Raw genomic sequence first — 24,542 nt, forward strand, 5'->3', positions numbered from 1 at the left:
CATTAATCCAATCCTTTAACTGCTTTTCTCACCTTAGTTGCAGTTGGGCTGAAGCCTATTCCAGCTGATACCGAGTGACAGGCAGGATTTATCCTGAGCAGAAAGAGAAAGAAATTGATAGAAATGTGCAGTAAACAAACTCATTTTACACGGTCGGCCACATACAGCCCACTTTGATCTTTGGCCGTAGCAACGAAACTGCCCTTTCTGTCAGTGTAAAGATGTTTAACTACACAGTTAGCCCCATTTAGTATAAAAAGAAGTCTAATTGCAATGGTCCAGCTCTTTATCAGCAGGAAATGCTATGAAACCTATGAATTCAAATCCAAAATCAATGCCCTCCTTCACATTTTATATTTCCCAAATTCGAGCAGTGGCCCAAATTGAGTTCTTAGCCAGACCGATTCTGGCCCCCAGACCTCGTGTTTGACACCTCTGACGTAGAGATTAAAGAACCATAAGTGATGACATGGTTTCATACAATACATAGAAACTTAAACTACTCTGCTGTGTTTGTAACAATGCTTACTGCAGCTACAGTGTTTGGTAAAGACATGACATCTCTTTGTTAATACTGAAGCTAAAGGAGTTTCTTGTTGTAGGGCCGAGGATCTTTAATGGGTCTTAAAACTTGACTAATTGTGACTGATGTTCCCAAACATGCAGTGAGGCACCTTTCAGGCTTCTTACACAGAGTACCAGGGTCAGGAAAGTACCTTTGAAATATTATTACTAGATGTCTGCAGGCTCTAACTCCACTAAACGTTTAATTTGGTATAAATCATGTTTAACTGATTAAGTTATCTGGGGTCAGCTCTAGGAAATGTTCAGCACAGTAGGCAGTGTGATCTGGCCTTTCCTCAACATGAAAGAAAGTAGGAAACCCTGGACTGCGGTATTTATCTCAATATTCATCCTTTTGTTTGTCTCCCAGGCCCAGTGTGGACATCTTGGAAGGAGTCCAGCAAGCGTTTTTGTGGTCTGAGTAAATGAACTTTAATAGTGCTGTTTTCTTATGCAAGCCTGAGGTCTGTGCTTTGCGCTCATGCAGATGTCTCTGAGGGCCTCCCGGAGCCCCAGGGAGCGCATCCTGTTTGTGCCCCGCTCGTCTGGCTGTGTCTGCCCTACCAGACACAGAAGTGGGGAATCGCAAGCTGCACATTTCTAGTTTCCTGCCTCCAGATTTGGCACTGCAGAAAATTAGGGTGCCCTATTTAAAGATTTACAAAAGCATTCGATTGGCACCAATTAGCTCCATGATATGAAATGAAATTTAATTTCAAGAAACCAAATGTAATGCTCCACAAAATAGGCCCTGTGTTTCTAATGGGCGATTAAAACCCTTCCAGGCTGTTGTGCTCGCATCTAAAACGGTGATCAAACAGGTTGCACAGCCCACTGCTCTCGGTCCTGCTCTGAAACCTTCCCGCGGCTTCTTTGGCGGTCCCCGAACCAAACCTTGGACTCTTAGTCCCCCACCTTTTTAGGCGCACACCGGCCAATTGAATTTAGTGGTGTGTCCTGATGGTTTACCTGGTGGTTAAGATGAAAAAAAAATGTTTTTTTATGAGATATTCAAAGTAGTTTCACTTCGCGTTGGGAGTGTTGTTACATCCCGCAGCAGTTGCTGTAAACTCTGAAAATGTCAAACTTGTAGACTCACTGTCGCCAGCCGGGCTTGCGTCATTAACTGGACCAGTCACGGCACTCCCAATAAAGGATCGTATCCATCCGCAATGAGAAAGACCTCAGCGCTCCCAACAATGGATAAAAAAACAAACCTGGATTTTTAAGACGAGGAAAAACTATATATATAAATAAAGATGATTTCACCGCATGTGTGGAATCATGCATAAAGACTGAGTACTAAACGGGAAGATGTTTTACTTGATCTTTTCTTTTTTAAGCCTACAGGTGCAGCATGTGCGTGCACGTGCGCGCGGCCACAGGCAAGTAACAGTGTGAGGTGGTTGGATATGATAGCAGATTTGATCCTCCCCGAGCTGGACTTTATATATAACTTAAGAGTTAATATATAGAAGCAGATTTAGTCTTATACTCGGTACATTGCACCAATAGCCTGGCCTGCGCCCAACAGGTGCTCGTTGCTGTAAAGGAAGAAGATGACAGCAAACAGACCCTCACAGGCAGAGAGATGGGTGTAACAAAAACTCGCTGATAAACACTTTAAGTACAATAATTATTAGAGTTTTATCAGGTAAAGTCAGTGAAATCTTCAGCAATACTAGAACAGGTGTGATTTGGGGATTTTTATTTCTCTATTTTTCTTTTCCTTTATATCGTGATTAGGTGATTGGGAGCTCAGGTGCTCGAACACAAACGCTCGTGCGTGCTGCCGCGAGCGCTAAATCTGAAATCCTGAGAAAGTTCCAGGAGAGGGGGGGGGGAGGCGGAGGGATCTAGCATGCAGGCGCTGCGGTTCCAGCCAGGCTGACGCCGCCGAGGCTGTGTGGCGCTCGGCTGGGGCTGCTGGAGGAGTGGAGCCTCTGAGCTTCACAAACCTGCGTCAAAGCGACCGCAACGAACAACGCCGGAAATAACTAAGACTGAGCCTTCATAATAAACGCGGAAGTTCACACTATGTGCGATGTCCTCTACAAGATTATAAAAGCAAACAAAACATTTTTTTTAATGTTTTTTATTTATTTATTTTCATGTAGACTTACTTTACAACCTCCTTTCTAACACTTACCTGTAGAAATTACTGATAATAATTTCACTTAGAAGATTTAAATAAAAAATAATGATGTTATTTTATTAAAGTTAATGACTTGTAATGCCAAGTGATTGTGTTTTTTTCACTCACCTTTTCCACTTTCTTGGTGCTTACCGCACCACTCTGCATTTAATCATTAGTTATTAATTATGTCTGTCTCTCTTCCACAGCGGACAAAAGTAGTTTTGTACTTCACTTTTAAAAGTAGAATTTTCAAATATTGATTGAAGATAGACAAAAATGTTTAAACATATAGAAACTTTTTCTCTCATTTTTTTAAATCTGGCTTTTGTCAAATGGAGCCTTTGGCTATATTCGTTTATAAACTGGCATCTACAAATTGAGTTGGCGATGCTTTTATTTAGAAATCACCAGCAGGGCGCAAAGTGTTATTGAGGCTAAGTTGACCCTTCTACACATGCTCACAGACTCAATCGCACACACATACAAACAGGCACACACCTTCGCAGCCTCAGTGTGCTGGCCTGACTTACTACAAACAGGAAAGCCTCGCACACTCACACGGCTGTCTGCACTGCACTTGTTACAGAGGTGAGAAATTAAACTAACTGGCTCGTTTTTCCTTTAAATATTTTAAATGTATATTTGTTTTTTATGTCACGCGAATTTGAATTCCTGTTAAGAGAGAAATAGTATCAAAATTAAATGTTACCCTCTTGCACTGTCGGTAAACTTTAAGGGGGGTTTCATTTGTTCAGAGTTGTCATCTACATGCTGAGTTCAGTATAAAGTTGCAAAGCTGAGCTGAATTACGTATTCAAGATGTATTTAAAAATAATAACTGCAGTTTTCTTTGCTCCTACACGTGTTTTCTCTGTAGTAGCATGCCTTCATCACACAAGAATGAGCCGAGCGACTTCAATGTCATTGCTCCTAATCGCATATTTGCAGTGAAGGTGTGGAGGTTAGGTCCGAGCCTGGATTTTGTAGCTGCAGAATGACTCGCAGTTGAGTTGTAGTAAAAAGGAAGCTGGCGTGTTTACTTTTTTGGGAAGGGGTGTCCTGGTGATAAAGCATTAGGTAATTAGCCTATCTGAGCCTGCAGACTGAGTGACGCCAGGCTTCATAAAAGCAGCAGCAGCGGTGGACTGATGCCGCATTGAGCCCTGTGCGCTTTTTGCTGTCATTGTAAACCCCAGCTGTCTGTGTGTCTGTCTGCGGGAAACCGGCGCTGGCCATGAGCACATGAGGGCAAAAAGAGTGAACATACAGATCCGCATAACTCATCACCTGTGTTTAGTTTGACAAAAAAAAGAACAGAAATTCGGAAGAAAGTCTAAAGTGGTTCTGTTTCTTTTACAGGAAAGCTGAGCTTCCAGTTCACTTTTATAAACTCTGTCTGCCAATAGATTCATATTTTTTCCCCTTTCGGCATCAGATGCGCACAAACATGTGGAAAAGTGTTCTGACATGCAAGGACGATGTGCAAAGAGCTGATAGTACAAGATGTAAAACTATGCGTTTTACCCAAAAGGTTGGGCATGATGCTGCAGAAAGACTCACAAACAGGAGACTAATAAAATTACGTGTTTATTTTTATGAATATCTAGGAATTTCTTTGAGTAGAAAGATGCTGCCGAACCCACGAACCCTACCTAAATAATAGAACTTTAATCTGATACTTTTTTTGTCTGCACCTTATTCTTGGCATTCATATAATAATATATACTGTTCAGTAGATTTAGATGGACAGAGAGGCTAACAGAGGGAGAGAGCTCTCTGTCTGTCGCCCTCCCTCTCCCCCTCCTGCCCTGTGATGTGTTCTGGCCAGACAGTATGGCTCCTGGGCGTCAGTGGCATGATCATAGAAACAGAGGCCAGAAAGGACATTCCTCATTGTTGGTGAATCTAGAAATGAGCTTGGCCATCTTGGCCTGCGCTTTCTGCAGCAGTTTTGTGAAGTGTTTCATTTTCTCCATAGAGAATAATAACACTGCTGTTCAGCATGTGGGGAGATCACTTTCATGCAGGCGTGCTTTCTGTAACAGCGCCCTGCTGATACGGCCGTCCTTATCATGGAAATCCACCTTCGATGCCCACTTCATTAAATATGAGTAGTTTTTGGTTATGAGGTGTTTTCTCTGGCTGTTCTCATCTCATCACCAGCTTATCACCTTAGTGACTCTGTCTTAATTCTGCTTTTCCAATAAAACCCGAGGTCTCTTTTCTTTTTTTTTTTTCTTCCTAACCTCCAAACTTTTTTTCTTTTCTTTTTGTTTTTTGGCTGAATTATCTGTTAATACAATCTCTTGCTTCTCCTGCCAGATGATTGAAACTTGACCTGGATTTCTGGCTGTGTAAAGAATAACCTTCCCCGCTGGAGGCTTCGACTCCAGAGCTGCCGGATCCCAACACAGAGAGGGGATTTAGGGGGTTTGCGCTGCACTGGCAGGAGTCCAGCACCTCTACTAGAGCTGCTCGGAAGTAACAGTGGAATACAGAAAAGAAAAAACGGCGCCTGTTTACACAGACTCATCACGCCACGTCTTTCATCCTCACCTCTTCTGTTTCCTCTTCTGGCTGCTCATTATTTGCATCTTCACTGTTATCCACAAGGGAACTTTTATCCCTTTAACAGGACCCATCAGCTCGTCTTGCCACCCATTTATCCATCTCATAATGAACTCCTCTACCTCCATTACATCCTTATTCTCCTTCACCAGCCCGGCAGTGAAGCGCCTGCTCGGCTGGAAACAAGGGGACGAGGAGGAGAAGTGGGCGGAAAAGGCTGTAGACTCTCTAGTGAAGAAACTGAAAAAGAAAAAGGGGGCAATGGAAGAGCTGGAGAGAGCGCTCAGCTGCCCCGGGCAGCCTAGTGAGTATCACAGTGTCCAATATAGAAGTTTAGTCTAGCGGTTCTAATTGTAGAGGTCAAAATAAACATGAAGATTATTTAGACAGGATGACGTTTACAAGATGGGAAAGACAACACAAGCAGGGGGGGGGGGGGGGGGGGGGTTCTTTTACCTGTGTGGGGAATCAAAGGAAATGACTAAGGGTTTTACTTGGGCAGCACTTCATTGATGAGATCACAAGGTATAAATTTTATCAACTATAAATCAGAGTTCATACATAATATATATTATATAATAAATTATTTCCAATTATTTTACATGTGTATAGCACTTTTCAAAAAGTAGATTTACAAAGTGCTTCACAGTTCAAATAAAAGCCACATTAGTTGCAACATGCACACATACATGCAATGTTGGTTCTTTCTTTTTTTAACATGGTTAAAAATATCGAGAAGAATTTAAAAATGTAAATTAAATATACAATAAATAAAATGAAAACAGAGTTTCTCATAATGCTTTAGTATTTCAGTAAAACGGTCAGTGGTACAAAAACATTTAATGTTAATGTGCACACAGCACATTTAATTTGGTAGAGTTCTGTTTTTAAAAAGAGCTATTTCATGTGAATCCTCCAGGTAAGTGTGTGACCATTCCTCGGTCGCTGGACGGGAGGTTGCAGGTGTCCCACAGGAAGGGTCTGCCCCATGTTATCTACTGCAGGGTGTGGCGCTGGCCTGACTTGCAGTCCCACCATGAGCTGAAAGCCCTCGAGTGCTGCGAGTTCGCCTTCGGCTCCAAGCAGAAGGACATCTGCGTGAACCCCTACCACTACAGACGGGTGGAGACGCCAGGTACTTTAAATTTGCTGTAAAAATATGGCCTTTATTGAATTTTAGCCTTAGAGAAAGGGCGCCTGATCAAATAGTGTTCCCAAGCCTAAAGCACTTGCCGTAATATGATCTTTTAAAGCTCCATCTGGCTCTCACCCCCACCCTTTTTTGCCCCCCTCCCCCAAGTGCTGCCACCAGTCCTTGTTCCACGCCACAGCGAGTTCAACCCTCAACATAGTTTACTGGCAAAGTTTAGGAACGCCTCCCTTCACAACGAGCCGCTGATGCCCCAGAACGCCATCTACCCAGACTCCTTCCCTGCCCTTCCCTGCTCCTCCTTCTCCTCCTCCTCCCCTCCATTGTCCCTCGCCCAGTCTCCCAGCTCGCAGAGTTACCCCAACTCCCCCAACAGCTCTGCAGAACCTGGTAGTCCATATCATATCACAGGTAAGAATCACAGTATGCAAGCTAATACCTTCACTTTGAATCTTCACACAACAGTACATAATTTATTCTCTTCTGTCATTCAAAACACGGTTTTCCAGCTGAGACTCCACCACCTCCGTACAGCATGATGGAGACAAATCCCCAAGAGGACGTGAAGCCAAGCAACTCCATGGAGACCCCTAAACTCACATTTTCTGCTCCGCACAGAGGTATCCTTTCACAACACAAAGATATACAGGTGTTAGGAACAGCAGACTCTATGTGGAAGATGGTGTTAGCCACTGTGACATCACCCACCTGTCCTGCTGTAAAACCTCAAGGTGCATGATTTGAAAGTGGATGTGATGACTGACTGAGAAAGTGAAGTTCAAATAGTATGGTAGCAACTTGTCAATCACAATGCGCTGGTCTCCTTGTGACTATAACGAGGAACATCAATTACAAAATGACAATCGTGCTGTATTCCTCAAGACTTAAAACCAGTGATGGAGACCATGAACTCATCAGGAGAGTTTACTGAGCTCACAGTCTAAATAAGCTGAGGAATACCAGCCATCAGAAAGAATATAAGTTTAATAGACTTTGCTTTACTTTTCAGAGCTGGAAGCTGCATCCATCTTTTATATACAGTCTGTGTTAGAATACATAAAATCGATGCAAAACTTGCTTTAGTTTTATCAGGTTGGATTCATATGAATTTGCATTGGGTTTAAAATTTAAAATGGATAAATAGGATAAAATGTTTTATCCCTAACACCCACCTCTCGAGCATTTGTTGTTCCTGTTCAGATTTAAGGCCCGTTTGCTACGAGGAACCAGAGTACTGGTGCTCCATAGCTTACTATGAGCTCAACAACCGGGTGGGGGAGACTTTCCATGCCTCATCACGCAGCGTCCTGGTGGACGGCTTCACAGACCCGTCCAACAACAAGAACCGCTTCTGCCTCGGCCTACTTTCCAATGTCAACCGCAACTCAACCATCGAGCACACGCGCAGGCACATAGGCAAAGGTAGGCTGGATGGCTTTTGGGGGTGGGGGGTTTTTTGGGGTTTTTTGCATTTGGTGAGAGCAAGAGCTTTTAAAGGAAGGTTGTTTAAAAAGTTAATCTGCTCACTATTGGTTTCATCACTGCCTTTGGTGTGCATGTGCTAGTCTTTGTAAAACGTTGTCATGCTTTAAACTCGGCTTGTCATTTTGCAATAAATCCTTTGGGCCAAATAATGTTTGATTTTTTTTTTTTTTTCCCCTCATGCTCAGTGTTTACAAAGCCTGCCTTTGTTGGATCGACATCAAGCATTTTAGTGGCTTCCAATAAACTGTGCAGTGTGAGGATGTGTGTGGTTTTAAATGACAGAGATGGGACAAAGGCTTGAGGATAGTTGGTCCCCAGTTCACAAACAGTACCAACACCACTCAGCGTTTCCTTGTTTGCGGACATAAAAGCCTCTATGGTTTTTCTTTCAAGGGAATATGAGAAAAATCCATCAATATCAGTTAATTTTCAGTGAAGTAATGAAATATTGTGGTTAGCTCATTAATTATGTCTTTCTTGTAGCTTTTTTTATACTCTTTAGATCTGCTATGCTAAATTGTAAATATTGCATTTCCACCACATTTAAAGCACCAAACATTCAGCAACTTTAGTATTTAGTTGTTGTTGTTTTTTTTAATCATCTCCCTTTAATTCCAGGTTTGCACCTGTACTACGTGGGCGGCGAAGTGTATGCAGAGTGTCTGAGTGACAGCAGCATCTTTGTCCAGAGTCGCAACTGTAATTTCCAGCACGGCTTCCACACCACCACCGTGTGCAAGATTCCCAGTGGCTGCAGCCTCAAGATCTTTAACAACCAGCTGTTTGCTCAGCTTCTCGCCCAGTCCGTTAACCACGGCTTCGAGGTCGTCTATGAGCTCACCAAGATGTGCACCATCCGCATGAGCTTCGTAAAGGTACTGACTGAGCTTTCTTATGAAAGAGGATGCTGATTATTTGATAGCAATTTTTGCGCCCATTATGGCAATTCTCAGTTTTGTTTGTTTAGATGCATAGAAACGGAGGTCGGTACAGGTTGGAAACCGTGAAATTAACTTCTGTAGTGCATACGAATGCTTTTATTCATGCTCAGTCAAAATCAAATGAGAAGGGTTGGATATACGCTCAGTTTCTCTGGGTAACTTAAAATTCCCATGCTTAGTGCTGCCAGTCATGTCAGATCCTCCCATACACAAGGTGGGATTACTTGTTTTCTTTGCATTAAATATTTTATAGTTAACTGAAGAGCCAATATTACCAGCTGACCAGTTGTTGCATCTTTTCCTTTAGGGCTGGGGAGCTGAATACCACCGTCAAGATGTGACCAGCACCCCCTGCTGGATTGAAGTGCATCTGCATGGGCCGCTGCAGTGGCTGGATAAAGTCCTTACACAGATGGGTTCCCCACACAACCCAATTTCTTCAGTGTCGTAACATGAACACAGACACACACCTTGCGTGTGTGTGTGTGTGCGCGCGCGCGCTCTCATTCCTGACAGGTAGTCACAGATTCTGTACATTTTTCTGTCCTACATTTGACATCTCATGCAAAGTTACAAAGATGCGTTACACCTTTGTCACACGGCTAAAGCAGACGTGAAGATGAATTTTATTTAGCTGAATTTACACTAAGCGTTCCTAATTTCAGTATAACGCAGTTAGCCTCTTCCGTTTCCTCTGGGATGCTTTAACTGCACAGGAAAAGTGGGATATATTTGTAGGTACTTAAACTGTTATACGTCCAAAGTGTTATTGGCGTGGTATGTACTGTATTTGTGTCAACCAATGTTTGACTTCATGTTCTGGTTGCTTTTTACTTTTTACATTAAGTTTTTTCTGTGATTCCAGTTTTCCAAGGTTTGAATTTCTGGTGTTTTTTTTTTTTTTTTTTTTCTCATTAAAAAAAAACAAAACTCATATTGCATCTTTTTTTATTGTCATATACTCATCAGGGACAAACACTACAACTTAAACACAGAGGGATAATGCAGTAACAGAGTTTCATTTGTAAAGTATATCCCTCCTTCTCTGTATTCAGTTATCACTTAAGGTTTGTGCAACAGTTCAGGGAGAATAGACAAAGTCTTGTCAAAACCAAGTCGTCAACCTGCAGGAAACGACATGCACCACACAAATGATTGTCACAACAATAGCATTTCAAGTTAAATCTCACACACACACTAAGGATTTATAACTCATTTTATTTTATTAATACTGCACCAAATCACAACATTTCCTATAAGGCGAAATTCTTCCAGAGAAAACAGTCTGAACTGGAGTTTCAACAACTAAACAAAACAAAACAGGACAATGTTTTTAAAATGAACAAAAAGTGAAAACGAATATTGGCTTAAATTTAGGACAAAATGTACCAAAAACAGCACCAGTCCTGGTTTAAATACATGGTCAGTATGTGATTTGAAGAAATCTTCACTCTCTGGGAGTTGAATCAGTTTAGTCTTCCATTCTCAGCACAACTTCAAAATGTCCTTTTATTCTCTCACAGCATGACGGAAGAAATCCATGCTTTCAGTGTACGCTTACGATTCATTTACGCATCAGATGCCAGTGTATTTCTTTAGTGCGCTTTATGCATCACAAAAACTAACGCCCGCCACCCACCGTCAGCAGCTCTGGAACTGCTGTTGTGACTGGCTACGGCTCTGTGTAGCTAGAAGCTGCTGCTGTTGCTGCAGGAAGCTGATCACCTCTGGACTCCTGAGAAGCGACTGCAAGACAAATACATTGGAAAACATAAGATATTTCACTACAAAGCTGCAGTACAAGACAATCAACATTACTCTGCTTTCACTAATAAAATATGTGTCATAACTGTTCTATGAACTGGATGCTTTAATGTTACCAATAGGTGTTTTCCCATGATTCCCGGGAATCTTCGAGTTCTATGAACTTGGAACATTGTTGGCTTTTAAAATATTACAGTATTTGGGTTTGCGTGTATGCCTGTTTTTTATGTAAGTTTTCTTTTTTGTTTTTTTAGTCCAGCTGAAAGAAACTTTCCTAATTCTGGGATCATTGGAAGAAAATACATCAGTGTAACCCAAAACCAAAAATGTGAAACTAAGAATAAGGACACTTACACTCACTGGCCACATCATTAGGTGGCCCTGTTCAACTGCATTAAAAAGCAAACGGCAGCTCAACTCGAGCATTAAGGCAGACATGGTGAAAACCTTCTGAAATTCAGGCTAAGCATTAGAGTAGTTGTTGGTGCCAGTCTGGCTGCTCCATTTCAGATTCTGTTGCTCTACTGGGATTTTCCCACACAACCACCTCCAAGGTTTACAGTGAATGGTCCAAAAACAGACAAAATACCCCGTGAGCAACAGTTCTCTGGGTGAAGATGCCTTGTTGATGCCAGAAGTCAGAGTATAATGGCTGGACTGTGTTGAGCTGAAATAAACAACCATTTGCTAGAACCAAACTATTCTGAAAACACAACATGTCAAACCTTGAAGCAGCTGGGCAACAGCAACAGAAGACCACACCAATGCTGCTGCTGTTAGCAAAGAAAAGGAAACTAAGACTACAGTCAGTATGGCTCATCAAAATTGGACATTCGAGTGGTTGGTTCAGAATCTAGGTAAACAACAGGAAAGCATAGATTCATCAAATTTTCTATCAATGTTTCAGGCTGTTGGCGATGCTATAATGATGAGGACGATATATTCTTGTCACACTTTGTTTCCCTTAGTACCAAATGAACATTGTTTAAATGCCACAGCATACCTGAGTATTACTGCTGACTACATCCATTCCTGTATGACCACAGTGTACCCATCTTCTCATCACTGCTTTCAGCAGGACAAAAAGCTATGTCACAAAGCTCAAATTATTTCAAACTGGTTTCCCAAACATGAAAGTGAGTTCCCTGCACTCAAATGACCTCCACAGTCACCAGATCTCAATCCAGTAAACACCTTAGGGATGTGGTGGCACAGGAGAGTCATATTGTGGATGTGCAGCCAATAAATCTGCAGCAAATATGCGATTTCATGCAAATATATCACATTTCATGTCCATTTAACCCTTAAAGCCGGGTGCCACAGAATAATATGCTTGTCATTTGTCTGCATGTTCGTCATGGAACAATCAACCAGTCTTACCAGTCTTTTCTGGTTGAGGACCTGCTCTATCAGAGAAGGTCTGGCTGGACGGTCCCCCATGGCACCTAGACGCTGTTTGTTCACAGACACAGGACGTTCTTCAGAGTTTTCCTACAGACAGAAAAACGCAATTAAATGTGCAGGTTTTGTTTGTGGCTTGGCTCTAAAGTGTGGAAATCAGACCTCCACATCATGGTAAATGCTTCTAGCACTGAGAGTATTTAACTTACATCAAGTTTCCCACTGGACATGGCCTTATCATTCTTCTTCTTCTTGTACTTGTCTTTGTACATTTTGTTGCGGTGTTTTTTGCACATCCATGGCTTTCTCTGCTTGGCCACCTGCGTCGTTGTCTCCGTGCACCCATCGTAGGTACACTGTTTGGGGGCGTTGTCGCCCTCGGAGGTCTCTTCGTCGTTGAGCTCCTCCGGGCTAGCTGCGCCGTCTCTGGGATCTGAGGCGTCCAGAACGTCGCTCTCTTCGTCCGGATCGTCCATGTCGTAGGAGGCGTTGTTCTCCGGTTCGTGCGGCGTTATCACATTTCTACTGTCCACAACTCCGCTTTTATTTACATAGTACCTATGTCCGTCTTTAGTAAGCAGAAGAGTGGAGTCTTTGTCCTTACTTGATGATACGGAAGCGTCTTCTTCGCTCATGATAGCAGCAAACAAACAAACGACGCTACAGCGACCTAGCTAGTAGCCCCACGTTGGTTAGCTAAAACAGCTACTCGCTTACATTTACTGGTCCATTTTTCCAGTATTAGACGTTAAATTAATTTCTAAATAAAAGGTCATAAATATTCCAGTATTTCAGAAGCAAATGTCATAGTTTTTACTTCTATTGGTTTAGCCTGTCACCGGTCAGGAAACATGAAAATCTTCTTCTTCTTCTCTGCTTTAGGTTTATGTGTTAAAGCGACACCTAGTGGTCAAAATAACATATGCACGCCAGTTACGGGCAACTACGACCAACTTGTGAGATGTTTACTATAACACTGTTGCCTGCTGAAAGGGCAATGCCCCTACAATCCTACTTATATATTTACCCTTTCCTAATCATAGTGGATGCTTATGTTCACAATATTCCTGTCACATGGACACATTAGAGTTCTACTATGTGTAAAAATAGACTAAAATAGACACCTTTCTTGAAAAGGCTTGATGGAAGAGGGGTATGCTAGGAAGCATATTACTTGGATGTTCTGGCCTTGCTCCCGCAGCCAGTATGAATTTAAATTCATACTTTCAATACATTCATCTTTCATTTACAATTTATGTTCGCAGAAGGTTTTCAAATAACCTCTCTGCACACTTTCTACTCAAATCCAGACAGGATCCATAACAGAGCCAAGTACCACCAAGCATTCAAAAGTTAATAATAAGCAGAGGGCCTGTGTGGAATAAGTGCAATTATTTCATAGAAAACAAAACTGACGTCTGTATGGATAAAAAGTTAAGCCAAGGACTGAGTTGTGTATTTGGTACAGACCGGTAATGAAACAAAAGTCCTATAAACAGGAGCTAAACACAAAACAAAAGACTCAAACAATTTGATTTTAAACATATTTTAATTATTACTATAGTCATAGACCATTGTTGAACAGAGGTACAGGTATTGGTATTGCAATGGACTGTAATACAGTGGGTCAGCTGTGAGAGCACTTTGGTAAACCACGTGTCCGTGCGCTGGAGAGCACAAGTTCATACTGATCTGGTCAATGTGGCAGCACATTACCGCATATGTGCAATGATGAGAATAAATACAGAGAGTCTGACTGGTGTGACGACTGCAAGGAGATCATCTGCAAAAAACAAACAAACAAAAAAACCTAACACTTCTGTGTATTTCTCTCACTCATCTGTCTTCTCATCTCTTATCTCACATCAGTTTAAGGGAAACTATATTACTGGCTGCTTTTCTGAAGAAAAGAAGTGACATCATTCCCAGTAGGAGGCAAAGTTGATGATCTCTTCTTCATATCCACTACCGATCCATCCAACTCACCCATGCTTAACGCTTCACATCAACCTGATGATCTCCTCTAGTTTATTATTTTTTTCTTCGCTGACTGACTGATACGCATGTATGACTGATTTTGTTGTATTTTTTTGTATTATTATTGTACAATTCTCATAGACTGACTACTAGTAAAGAAATATACTGTATTGTGAACTATCAAAATAAATAAAATTGTTATTTACACAACATATAAACAATACTTCATCACTAAACTGTTTCTTTTATAAGAATAGGCTACTGTATGTCTGTCATGCTTTCATCTGAAGAAATGAAGCCATGAATGAGGTTGTACAGAGCTGAAATAAATTCTCCTCCACCCTTTTTCGCTGTACTGCTGGTTCTCTGGCATCCATACTGTCATTCTCTCGATCATGTCTCACTGCACCTAGACTGCAGTGCAAATGTGCAAATAGGCACCTCTTGTGAACTGTTAACTGTGCGCCTTTTCCATCTGAAAACGTGTCTGTGTAACCATATACTTGAGCTGCACCAACCATAGCTTGAACATATTGATGAAACATGTGTCTAGTGTTCATAAAATATAAAAAGAATTAGCGTGATGATCACTGTGAAAATGTGTGGCTTGAGGACAAATGGGTTCAGATGTCGAGTTTGCTACACAAGCACCAGGATGCTGCTGAGTTTTGTGTATCAAGATGTCGTGAACCGAGCAAGTAACAAAACCAGAAGGAGCAGTCAAATGCACCATTGTCGTCTTAGAATAGCAGTCTGTGTAAAATGTAAACTGTATGACTGCGGTCCAACATTACGGGGGAAGGCAGCGCCGAAACTGTGTTGAGCACAGCGTCACAGCACAATTTCATCTTTTTTTTTTTTCATCAAAGCCATTTTTAAAACACATTTTGCAACTGAAAAAAACCATAAAATCCTTCCCCAACGTGTTTTAGCTCGCTTTCCAACATTGTGTTTTCATCACGTCTGCTGTCACCTACTTAAACGTTTCTGCACTCTACTTCTAAGCACTTTGCCATTATTTTAAATCCACCAAGCTCTAAGGAGAAGTCAATAAAAACATTGTTTTTTTTTCTATGAAAAAGAGAAATACATATCAAAAAATGCTGTGAATTAAAGTATGAATAAATAAGGTTCAATAAAACATGAACATTGGTCCATATTCTCATATTGCCTTGTAGAGCTGTTCCGCCTTGAGGAAGTTTCCATGTCGAGCCCGGATCATCACTGAAGGGTAAAGCCCTTTCTTGCTCCTTGAGCTCTACAACATGTGCTCAGATGAGAAAATGTTAAAAAGAAATCAACAAAAGTCTTTCACCTCACTCTGGCTTTTCCCTCTTCCTCTCGATCCCTGTTTCTTGTTGCCTCTTGAATCTTTCTCCCAACCTCTCTAACGTCTTCTTGTCCACCCCTTGGTCCATCTTTCCTCCAGGTTCGGAAAGTTGGATTCAGGGAAGTGTGAAGTTCTCTGCTGATATTTTTATTTCTTTTTTTCAGAGATACTGGGAGAAAGGGGTTGACACCTCGTCCTCCTCCTCCTCCACATGCAGAGGGAGGAGCTGGATGAGGATTTTCCCTCGCCGCCTCCTCCTTTGCACACCTTCCTCCTCTTCCTCCCCCTACTCCCCTTCGCCTGCTCTCTAGAAGGGCGAGCTGGGGGAGCAGGCGGTGCTGGCTGAGCTGATGGAGATGTCATCAGAGTCGGATGGGAGTCTGGGGTCTGGGGAGGGGTCAGAGCAAGTGTCAGGGGTCAGAGAGGGAGGGGCCGTGGGCAGGCCAGGGAGGCAACTGGGGGGCTCCGCCCGTAGTGTTTTTGTTGTTGTTGTTACTGAATTCACAGTTGGCATCATCTGCAGCGGCAGCGGTTTCACATCCGGGTGGCATCCTCGTCCGAGAACCTGCCTCTCCTTATCAAGAGGGGTGGCCTGAAAAAGAGAGGAGAAGGAGGAAAAGGTAAGGATCAGATCTGTCTGCTGCACAGTCGATTATCCAGGAAGGAGGAGCAGAAGAACTTTGCACATGTTCATTAAGTTACTAATGAATATTTAATTGGACAGTAACAAGGAAGTGAAAAACCATGGACACTGACAATTGTTTCTTCTTTTCTGAAATGTTATGTTTATCTGAGGAACAGTCTATCTAATTTTCCACAATAAATCTCTCGGATAAAGGCAGGTTCAACATTCTTGTTTAATTTTTCAGGCACAGTAAATATTATAAAGAGGAGATTCTGGATATCACTTTTTAATCACAACACAAATCAGAAACATCTGCACAAGTTCGGGTCCATCATGTTCAGGACTTCTAATCAGTCAAACTAAACTCTGTCGTGCTGGAAAACTGGGAATCTCAACCCAAATAATTCATAAATTAAGTCACTGTTAATTTTTTCCAGCCTATTTTTAATTCCTCTAGTCAGTGTCCATATTACTTTAAGTTCTGTGACCTTTATAACAATGCACTTTGTGGTCCTCCTAAATCAGGGGACACAGTCACACAAGAGGAGTCAGGTAATGTGAGCTCAGTAACGAGCCCTGGTGTTTGAGGAGGTAACCAGGTGAGGGAGCATCACATCAGACAAAAACATCACAGCAAATCACTCAGACAAGCAACACCGCAGGGTTATTTCTTTAGAAAGGGTTCATTCACAAATGAACTGTGCAAACGAGATGTGCAGGAGAATCATCAGCAAGGGTGATTCTAATTGGGCACGTCGTTACTCACACACACTAAAGAAAAGCAGGGGACACCGATAAAAAGGTGACACAACACAGAGGACAAGGCTTTAACCGGTGACGCACAATAACGATGCAGGTAATGCAGGAATGAAATCTGTGTTTACAGCGAGGGATGAAAGGAGAGAAGCAAAAAGCCGAGCACAGAAAGTACAACATGAGGCTGTCAAAGCAGCACAGCAGCAGCCAGTCAGCGGGGCAGCACGCAAAGGAGGGGGAGACATCAATTTTAGAGACACTGTTTTGGTCTGTTTTGATTTCTCGCTGATTTGTGACCCAGTCGTGTCTCTATGGAAACCTGGCGTACCTTATCCAGTACATGGCCGGGTGCTGGTAGAAATCCAACGACCCAGATCTCTGCATAGAAAAGCTGTCATCCAACTGAACAACAAAAGAGAAATCGGCACAATCAATCTAAACGCCACGTGAAAAACTTGCTGATTTCTCTACAAACTGATGCAACTCAGTGTAACAGCTACATCTTTAGATGGTTGCTAATGGTTACTTACAGAAATGACTGACACTCCAGCAGTGGTGTCAGTGCCTTTTGGGCTGGTGTTGAAGTGCTTCTTTATCTTTCCTGCTACCGACAGCTGGTGTTCATTCTCGCACAGACCCTCGTCCTGGATTAGACAAATGAGGAGAAAGGAAGTAAATTCAGTGTTTTGGTGAAAACAAAGGAAATGAACAGATTTACTGACACTGTACTTACAGTGACCCAGGGGTGCTCCAGCACCTGGAGGGCAGTGTATCTCTTATCGACCTCCACCTCCAGCATGGATCGAATCAGCTCCTACACCCCCCCCAAAAGTAAAAAGCAGTTAGTTTTTTACTCTGGATTTTCTATAACATGTAGATCCATCCACACCAATCAGACATACAGCAGATATTTACCATAGCGGTCTCTGACACATTGTCCCAGTAGGGCAGAGGAAATTCTAGCTGACCCATTAGTATCTGATCAAAAAGCACTTCTTGATCGTCACTGCTCCTGCAAAAAAAAAAGTTCACATGAATGGGTGCATCAACCAAATATTAATTAGCGAGTCAACAAATAAAGGTGCAATACTACTGCTGACCAGTAGAGGGTCCTGCATAACACACTTTCAAGAAAGGCGCTAAAGCAGAGGGAGAAATGTAGGGTAGGGCTTGCTGTTAACTTACCCCCGAAAGGGTGGGAAACCACACAGGAGGATATAGGTGATGACTCCAGCTGCCCAGATGTCAACCTTAAGACCATACCTGAAAAAAAAAGAGAGGTTAAATCAAAGCAAACATAGAGAAAACGTGCAGAGCATGACCTTTAAGGCAAATATCTACTACTGTAAATGGATTAAGACACGACAGATATGTTGGCCGTCATAGTGATCATACTTTGATCTTAAAGGTGCCTGCTAAATGCAGCTGCAGCTCTCACCCTGTTTCTGCAATGATTTCAGGTGCTACATATGTTGGGGTCCCGCAGACAGTGTAGAGGGGTCCGTCCACCACGGTCGCCAAACCAAAGTCTCCCAGTTTGAGGCTCTTGCTGCCATCTGCATGTTCGTACACCTAAACACACAGGAATGCAAAAATGTTTTTAAAAAAAGAAGCAGGATCATAATGTACAGCATTATTATGAGGGCAACAAACAACAAACAAACTTAAAACACATTATGTGATGGGGGTTGCTATTAATAATTTCACCACTCAGTGTGTTGTTTAACAGCTCACAGCTGTAGCTACTCTATCTGCCCTACGCCTACAGACACAGACGAAGCGAGCGACCAGCTTTTTAACGCAGCAAAGCATTTATGTGGCCAAAAATAAAACTAATGTTAGTGTTGCTGGGTGTCTGCTACATGGATGGGGTAATCTGCATGTCATTACCTTCAAAAAGTTACATGAATAGAAGGCCACTGTTTTTTTTTTAACCATTCAAGGCTTTCTTATTTCGTTGGAGAGAAAAAGCAAAACAGGAAATCGGCTGACTAGGTTTAAATGTGGCCACTAAAAAGCTGAATTCTGAAGTCTGACTCCTGCCCAGACAATCTCAAGTAGGGGGGCAAAGAGCGGTATTTGAAGTTAAGCAAGGACGATGGGGAGTTTGACAGAAGGGAGAAGGAGGGAAGGAAAGAACAAACGAGGGAGGCTGGAGAAGGAGCGTGCAGAAGGTGTGAGGGCAGCAGGGATGAGTCATCTCTCTGCTCTGGGAGGGCCCCGTAGTGAGTGATATTACTTCACTGATCATTCAGAAAGGCGGCGGGAAAGGAGAGGAGGTGCACCAGTGCCGCACCAAGTTACATGTATGCAATCTGCGTGACGTCCACTCACCAGCAGGTTTTCTGGTTTGATGTCTCTGTGGACAATGTTGAGGCTGTGAAGGTATTTGATGGCGCTGGCCAGATTGTGGAGCATGCCGCTGGCGTCTCTCTCTGTGTATCTATTGGCAGAGGTGATGGCATCGAACAGATCTCCCCCCTGTGGACAAGACATGATGGACGGGTCAGTATTAGGAGATGTCACAAGAGTTTGGTTGGTGTTTTTTGCACCAGCAGAACAGATTCACTTGCAAATTTTCACAGCTGCTTGCTTTTTTTTTTCTGAAAAGAGGCTAAAAACCTCATTTAACCACAAGACTTTTTTGTCTGGTCAGCAGCAGCAAGGAGGTGGGGGTAAATCCTAATTCTTCACCTTGCTTGAAAGACGACCCCCCCGCGTTAATATTTCTTTTCATTTTTGTCATTTTTTAGGCTTTTCTCAGTCTCTTTTCTCTGATTTTTCATCCTGTCCGAATCTCCCTCTCATTCCCTCTGCGTTTCTCTCATTGAGTGGACTAAGTGGAACAGAGGCTTAAAATAGTGCTGAATCTCCCTCTATCCTCGAACAGCACAGCACACTGTAAGGCTTTGACCTGCTCGTTGGCAGCTGTTTCAATATGAGAGTTGTCAAATGCCAGCTCAGGCTTTAGCTAATACATTTCACTTATTTTTCTCTGCCTCCGCTATCGGAGGCCCAAAAGTACACGAACATGAATATACTGCTGTAAATTTGGGGGCATTCTGCAAAGTTTTGGGACGTGGCTGCTGAAGTTAGTCAATGAGAAATTAAGCCAAAAGATGGGATTTACATCAGTCCTTTGTAAATCCTCTCCTCACTCTTTTTTATGGGTATCATTTCCGCTTGTAAAAACAGGAATGAGCCTTCCCTGGAATTGCAACACAATTTTGTCTGATCACATTATTGCCTCATTATTGCTTTTCCACAGTTTAAACTAAAGGACTTGAACTGAGCAGGACCAAGCAAAAGAACACTCATTTTCTCTCTCTTTCGTTCTCTGCGCCTATCCTCTACTTTCAATTCATCTATCTCTCTCTTTCTCTCGGCCCCTGTTATTTTAGCAGCGACTCTTTTCACCCCATTCATCCACAGCCTCCTCTTGATCCTCCTACTTTGGACATGCTCACAAGTACACACACTTCTTCCACAAATTGCCTCTCATCTATATTCTGTAGTACTCCACATCACAGCACGAACAGATGGATCACATTCCTGGCTCCTGAATTATGCACAAACATTTCTTGACTCAGAGAGTGAGAGAGAATGAAGAACGCGAGCGCACGAGCACTCGGGGCCACTGGCGGATTCACTCTAGTCCCGAATTGTGTGACTGGTTGGAAAAATTCATCAGTTGCTTCACAGGCTGAATGCCGCTCCTCTGTCTCTGTCACTATTACTGCCTCCCTGCTCCTCTAAGTCGTAGATTTGAGATAATGATGATCACCCTTGTATTGTAAGAGAATACACCCATCCGTTATCTCAGCTTGGCAAAATGTCCCTGCTCGTTCCTAACTGGAGCAGATGGTGCACAAACTCATAAAGTAACAGTGTACAAACATGGCCACACACCTTGACCAACTCCATGACCAGGTAGAGCTCGTTGTAAGTGTCAAACTCCTCGATGAGTAAGACGATATTTGGATGTTTGACCCGGCGAAGTATGGCCACCTCGTTCTGGATCATGTGCTCCTGGTAAAAAGAAGTTCAGGTGTTCAGCCAAGTGGAAGACATTCAGTAAAGGAATCATTTAGAAGACATTTAGAAGATTTTTATTTTATGTATGTCACACCAGCCTCTCTACAGCAACTCAGTAGCACCTTGGAGTACATTTCTACAACCTTCCAATAAAGGTTGCACATTAACCCGAAGATATCAGCGGGTCTTTAAGCAAAATAGGGATATTACTCTAAAAATGCAAAATATTCTTTTCTGGGTGGAAAAAAAATGAGCTATCAAAACTGAATTTCAATTCAATTCAGTTTTTTCAAATGATGCCAAATCACAACAATAGTTAAAGGCCCTTTTAACTGTAAGGTAAAGACTCCACAACAGTCCAAAGAAAATAGAGAAAACGCCAACAATCACATGACCTCCTTTGAGCAAACGTGTTGGTGACAGTGGGAAGGAAAAACTCCCTTTTAACAGGAAGAAAGTTCCAGGCTCAAGAAGGGGCGGCCATCTGCCTCACCCGGATGGGGTGAAAGGAGGAAGAATTTATCCTCTGAAGTTAGGATTATGTGGAGCTTTAGCCTTCTTGACGTGTCAGTACAATTTTTGCCTTTTTTGGGTCGTATTCAGTGGATGTTTGTTTACCTTGCCTCTGCATTTGCCCTTGTTGATGATCTTCAGAGCGTACTCTCGTCCTGTGGAGTGCTCCGTGCATTCCCGGACGACTGCAAAATTCCCATCTCCTAACATTCGCCCCACCTTGTAACGGTCTGATATGTAGGACGGCACAGCTGGAACCTCATTGACTAGAACTTCAGCTGCAGAGAAGAAGCACTGGTTTTTAGAGGGAACATAAACTGGTTTACACAGTTTAGCACCATAGAATATACACAGATATATGCTGAGGAAGCTATGATGTCTGATTATCAACTGTTGTCTAACCAGTCTCTTCAAGACATAAAGGTAGATTTAAAAACCTTCACAATTAAACAAACTGTAATATGATTGCAGACTTGAAATGTAAAAATAAGCAAATAGCAGAAACCTTTTAAATCTAAAAGATTCATATTTTTACAGCTAGTGAGGTCTGCAATTACATCACACAGAAGACTTTTTTGTTTATAAATCAAGATGCAAATAGGCATGATTTATCAATGCTCAGCTAAGTGTTAATGAGTCTCATGAATCTGTTTAAAAGATCTATAAGGGGGAAAAAAAGGTCCTCTGGATACTTTTTAAAAAAATAAAATAAAATCAAAGATGAAAATGTCACATATGAGACCAAAAATCCTCCAGCCTTTCAAAGCAGTGTCACAGAGAGGTGAGTAAGACAGCATAAGAGCGGAAAGTTGCCGTAAGCATCGTGTACTAATCATGCTATGCAGGCAAGGGACGCGTCAAAGGTCACGCGCATGATTCAGACATGCATGATATTTGCAAGCACAAAGCAAGCTTTTTTTCCTCACCTTCAGGAACAAGTCCATCACCATCTTCCACTGGGCTCGAACCTTTAGTGGAAGACAGAGAGGTGGAAGAACCCTGGGACCCCTGCAGAGAAAGGAACAGGGTAGAGAGCAGGATGGAAAGGGGTTTATTACTAATCTGCGGCATTACCCAAAATAGTTTGCAATCCATAATCACGATAAAAAAACCCCAGACAAACACAATCACAGTCCCTTCTGCTACAGTCCTAGCCTAAACAAATATGTATGTTCAAAAATAGACAAAGGAACACTGTGTAACCCGCCTTATCCTCACAACAGCCCTACTGCTGTGGCTGTGTTTGCGCATCTTTCTGATGTAATGCCCTGTGCTGTGTCTATACTGTGCTCATGAAAAAAAAAAATCTGAAAACGAGTCCGAACAGACTTACTTGATCTGCATATAAGCCAGCAACCCCCCTATGTGTGTCTATATCATAGAGATGATTGCATCCAAATAAGCTCCTTTCCATTCACCTCACAACTGGAAGTAATTCTTCCCTGTTTTCTCACTCCTTACGATTACCTTTAATAAATCATAAAAACATGGGCTCCGGTGACACTAAATAAAGGCAGATGCCTTTCATCTGGATAGTAAGTGGGGGGTCATTAAATTGAAAGAGAGAGGATGAGAAGAGGCGTCTGCATCTATCTATCTAAAGACAAAAACTCATTATGCCCTCCACCTTGTAACCTTCTGTCTGGTTGTCATGGAAGCAACAAGGATGGAGAGTATCTAGTCGGGACTGTAAATGGGAATCTACCCCTCTTGTATTTCTGTGTCTGTTCCACTCCTGTGCACCTTTCTCTTCTCCTCGCTGCCAAACTCTGTTGTTTTGCTTCAGTCTTTTACTGCACTAGAAGACTTTCATCCTGTTTCGTTTGGAAGGTGGCGTTTTTCACGTGTTCGGTGGATTTTACCACCTTCTTTACTCTTTACTAATCTCTCCTCTGCTCAAATCCGTTCTCGTGGCTTACAGTCAGTCTTCGGGGTTGGGGCGTTTCCAGTGCTTGAATAAATCCACTAGCTGCAGCTGGAAGACGCAGGCTGGCCAGTGATGGCAACACGCACCATTGCAGTTCCTCTAAAATATAAGTGGAGCAACGTTGCCACTGTGCATTATTAACAAGTGCAGTTTGCTCTGTAGATGGTCTGTGTCTGTGAGCGTCATGCATGACTCAACTACATAATTATGGACGACCTCTCCAGGACATGACACATTTTTCCCATTACATGTGTAGCCAGATGTATTTTGCTGCTTTCCGTTGTATAACAATCGCTCATCAATAATCCCTTTCACCGTGATAGACTGCTGCCTGCTAAGCTTCACATTTGCTCTTTCAAGACACTGAGCTGGATCTGCTGTCTGTGATTTTGTTTGATAATTAATATTGGACTTGGACCCTATTGTTCAAACACAGTGACTTCTGGCTCCAAAAATTGACAACATGACAATATCCTTAAAATCAAAACTGAGTCTTAAAGATATGTTTAAACTCTGTGGGTGATGTCACGGCGTTTAATTCCATCTTTTACATACAGTCTGTGATTAAAAGCTCAGAAAAGAACATTTATGTGTGATCTTGAATGTCTTTTTTTTAAGTGAAAGAGAAATGTCCTAAGCATTTGTAAATCCCGGGGAGCTTGCTGTCCTGGCAGACTGGGATAAAAGCCATGCCTGTAATGACTTGGATCTGAAAACTATTTGCAGAGCTGATCTGCCCTGTATCTCTGCCACAGTAGCTGTCTGCTCTTTTACTCATCTCAGCTGCTGTGACCTGAAAACCACGTAGGTAAATGTAGCTGTGAGTCAGGCTCAGTTTGGTTTATGTAATGTTGTTGTTGGCTGGGCACTCATCCCGGAACAAGAAAACCCACTTAATACCCATAAAGCCAATGACCCTCCTGTGCTTTATCTCAAAAAACATCCTTATTCTGTTCTTTTATTTTCTCATCCCAACTCGGATATTTACCTCTCTTGTGCTCTTATCGCACATCCAGTGCTGTCCTCAGCTCGCTTTCTCATTTTGAACTCCTTTCTCTCTCTCTCTCTCTCTCTCTCTTTCTCTCTCTCTCTCTCTCTCTCTCGCTTCCTGCCACTGAGGGAAACAAAATACTGTTGCTATGGAAACTGCTCACAGACAGGAGAACAGCAGCTTCCAGTGTAGAGACGGTAGCCTATATATGGGCACTTCCTGTCTGCGGGCTGAGAGATAGGTTCAGCCTTCTATGAAATTTGAGTCTCTCGTTTCTGTGTGGAAAACGATGAGACAGATGGGGTGACAGACAGAGTGGGAAACACAGAGAAAGACAGAGAGAGGGAGAGAGGTGGAGTGATGAAGCAGCAGAGAAAT

At 42.5% G+C, this 24,542-nt stretch overlaps 3 protein-coding genes across 5 annotated transcripts in view; 1 reads left to right on the top strand and 2 right to left on the bottom strand.

The window, feature by feature from the left end:
• The first annotated feature begins 3,134 nt into the window (after positions 1–3,134).
• Positions 3,135–9,779, top strand: smad9 (SMAD family member 9). The gene is made up of 8 exons (XM_026183263.2): positions 3,135–3,289; positions 5,024–5,573; positions 6,189–6,404; positions 6,570–6,830; positions 6,929–7,039; positions 7,620–7,841; positions 8,523–8,779; positions 9,153–9,779. The coding sequence occupies exons 2-8, from the start codon at positions 5,378–5,380 to the stop codon at positions 9,294–9,296; spliced, it is 1,407 nt and encodes a 468-aa protein (XP_026039048.1). The 5' UTR covers positions 3,135–3,289; positions 5,024–5,377; the 3' UTR covers positions 9,297–9,779.
• Positions 9,780–10,043: 264 nt separating this feature from the next.
• On the bottom strand, positions 10,044–12,905 carry rfxap (regulatory factor X-associated protein). The gene is made up of 3 exons (XM_026183264.2): positions 12,220–12,905; positions 11,990–12,100; positions 10,044–10,591 (listed from the first exon to the last, which is right to left on the bottom strand). Exons 1-3 carry the CDS (start codon positions 12,643–12,645, stop codon positions 10,487–10,489), a joined length of 642 nt encoding a protein of 213 aa, XP_026039049.1. The 5' UTR covers positions 12,646–12,905; the 3' UTR covers positions 10,044–10,486.
• Positions 12,906–13,540: 635 nt separating this feature from the next.
• dclk1a (doublecortin-like kinase 1a) overlaps positions 13,541–24,542 on the bottom strand; it is a 47,378-nt gene continuing 36,376 nt past the window's right edge. For 2 of the 3 annotated variants that reach the window (XM_080307567.1, XM_080307566.1), the window contains 10 exons: positions 22,173–22,254; positions 21,352–21,524; positions 20,608–20,727; positions 19,033–19,179; positions 18,137–18,270; positions 17,884–17,961; positions 17,614–17,710; positions 17,432–17,512; positions 17,229–17,342; positions 13,541–15,909 (listed from right to left, as the gene is read on the bottom strand). In XM_080307567.1, the coding sequence (XP_080163693.1) occupies positions 15,625–15,909; positions 17,229–17,342; positions 17,432–17,512; positions 17,614–17,710; positions 17,884–17,961; positions 18,137–18,270; positions 19,033–19,179; positions 20,608–20,727; positions 21,352–21,524; positions 22,173–22,254 (1,311 nt within the window). In that variant the 3' untranslated portion in view covers positions 13,541–15,624. Of the gene's footprint in view, positions 15,910–17,026; positions 17,101–17,228; positions 17,343–17,431; positions 17,513–17,613; positions 17,711–17,883; positions 17,962–18,136; positions 18,271–19,032; positions 19,180–20,607; positions 20,728–21,351; positions 21,525–22,172; positions 22,255–24,542 lie in introns of all 3 variants that reach the window. The other variant, XM_026183254.2, reaches the window with a different exon arrangement.

The sequence above is a fragment of the Astatotilapia calliptera genome, chromosome 10 (genome assembly GCF_964374335.1).
Source record: "Astatotilapia calliptera chromosome 10, fAstCal68.1, whole genome shotgun sequence".
Classification (NCBI taxonomy): domain Eukaryota; kingdom Metazoa; phylum Chordata; class Actinopteri; order Cichliformes; family Cichlidae; genus Astatotilapia; species Astatotilapia calliptera.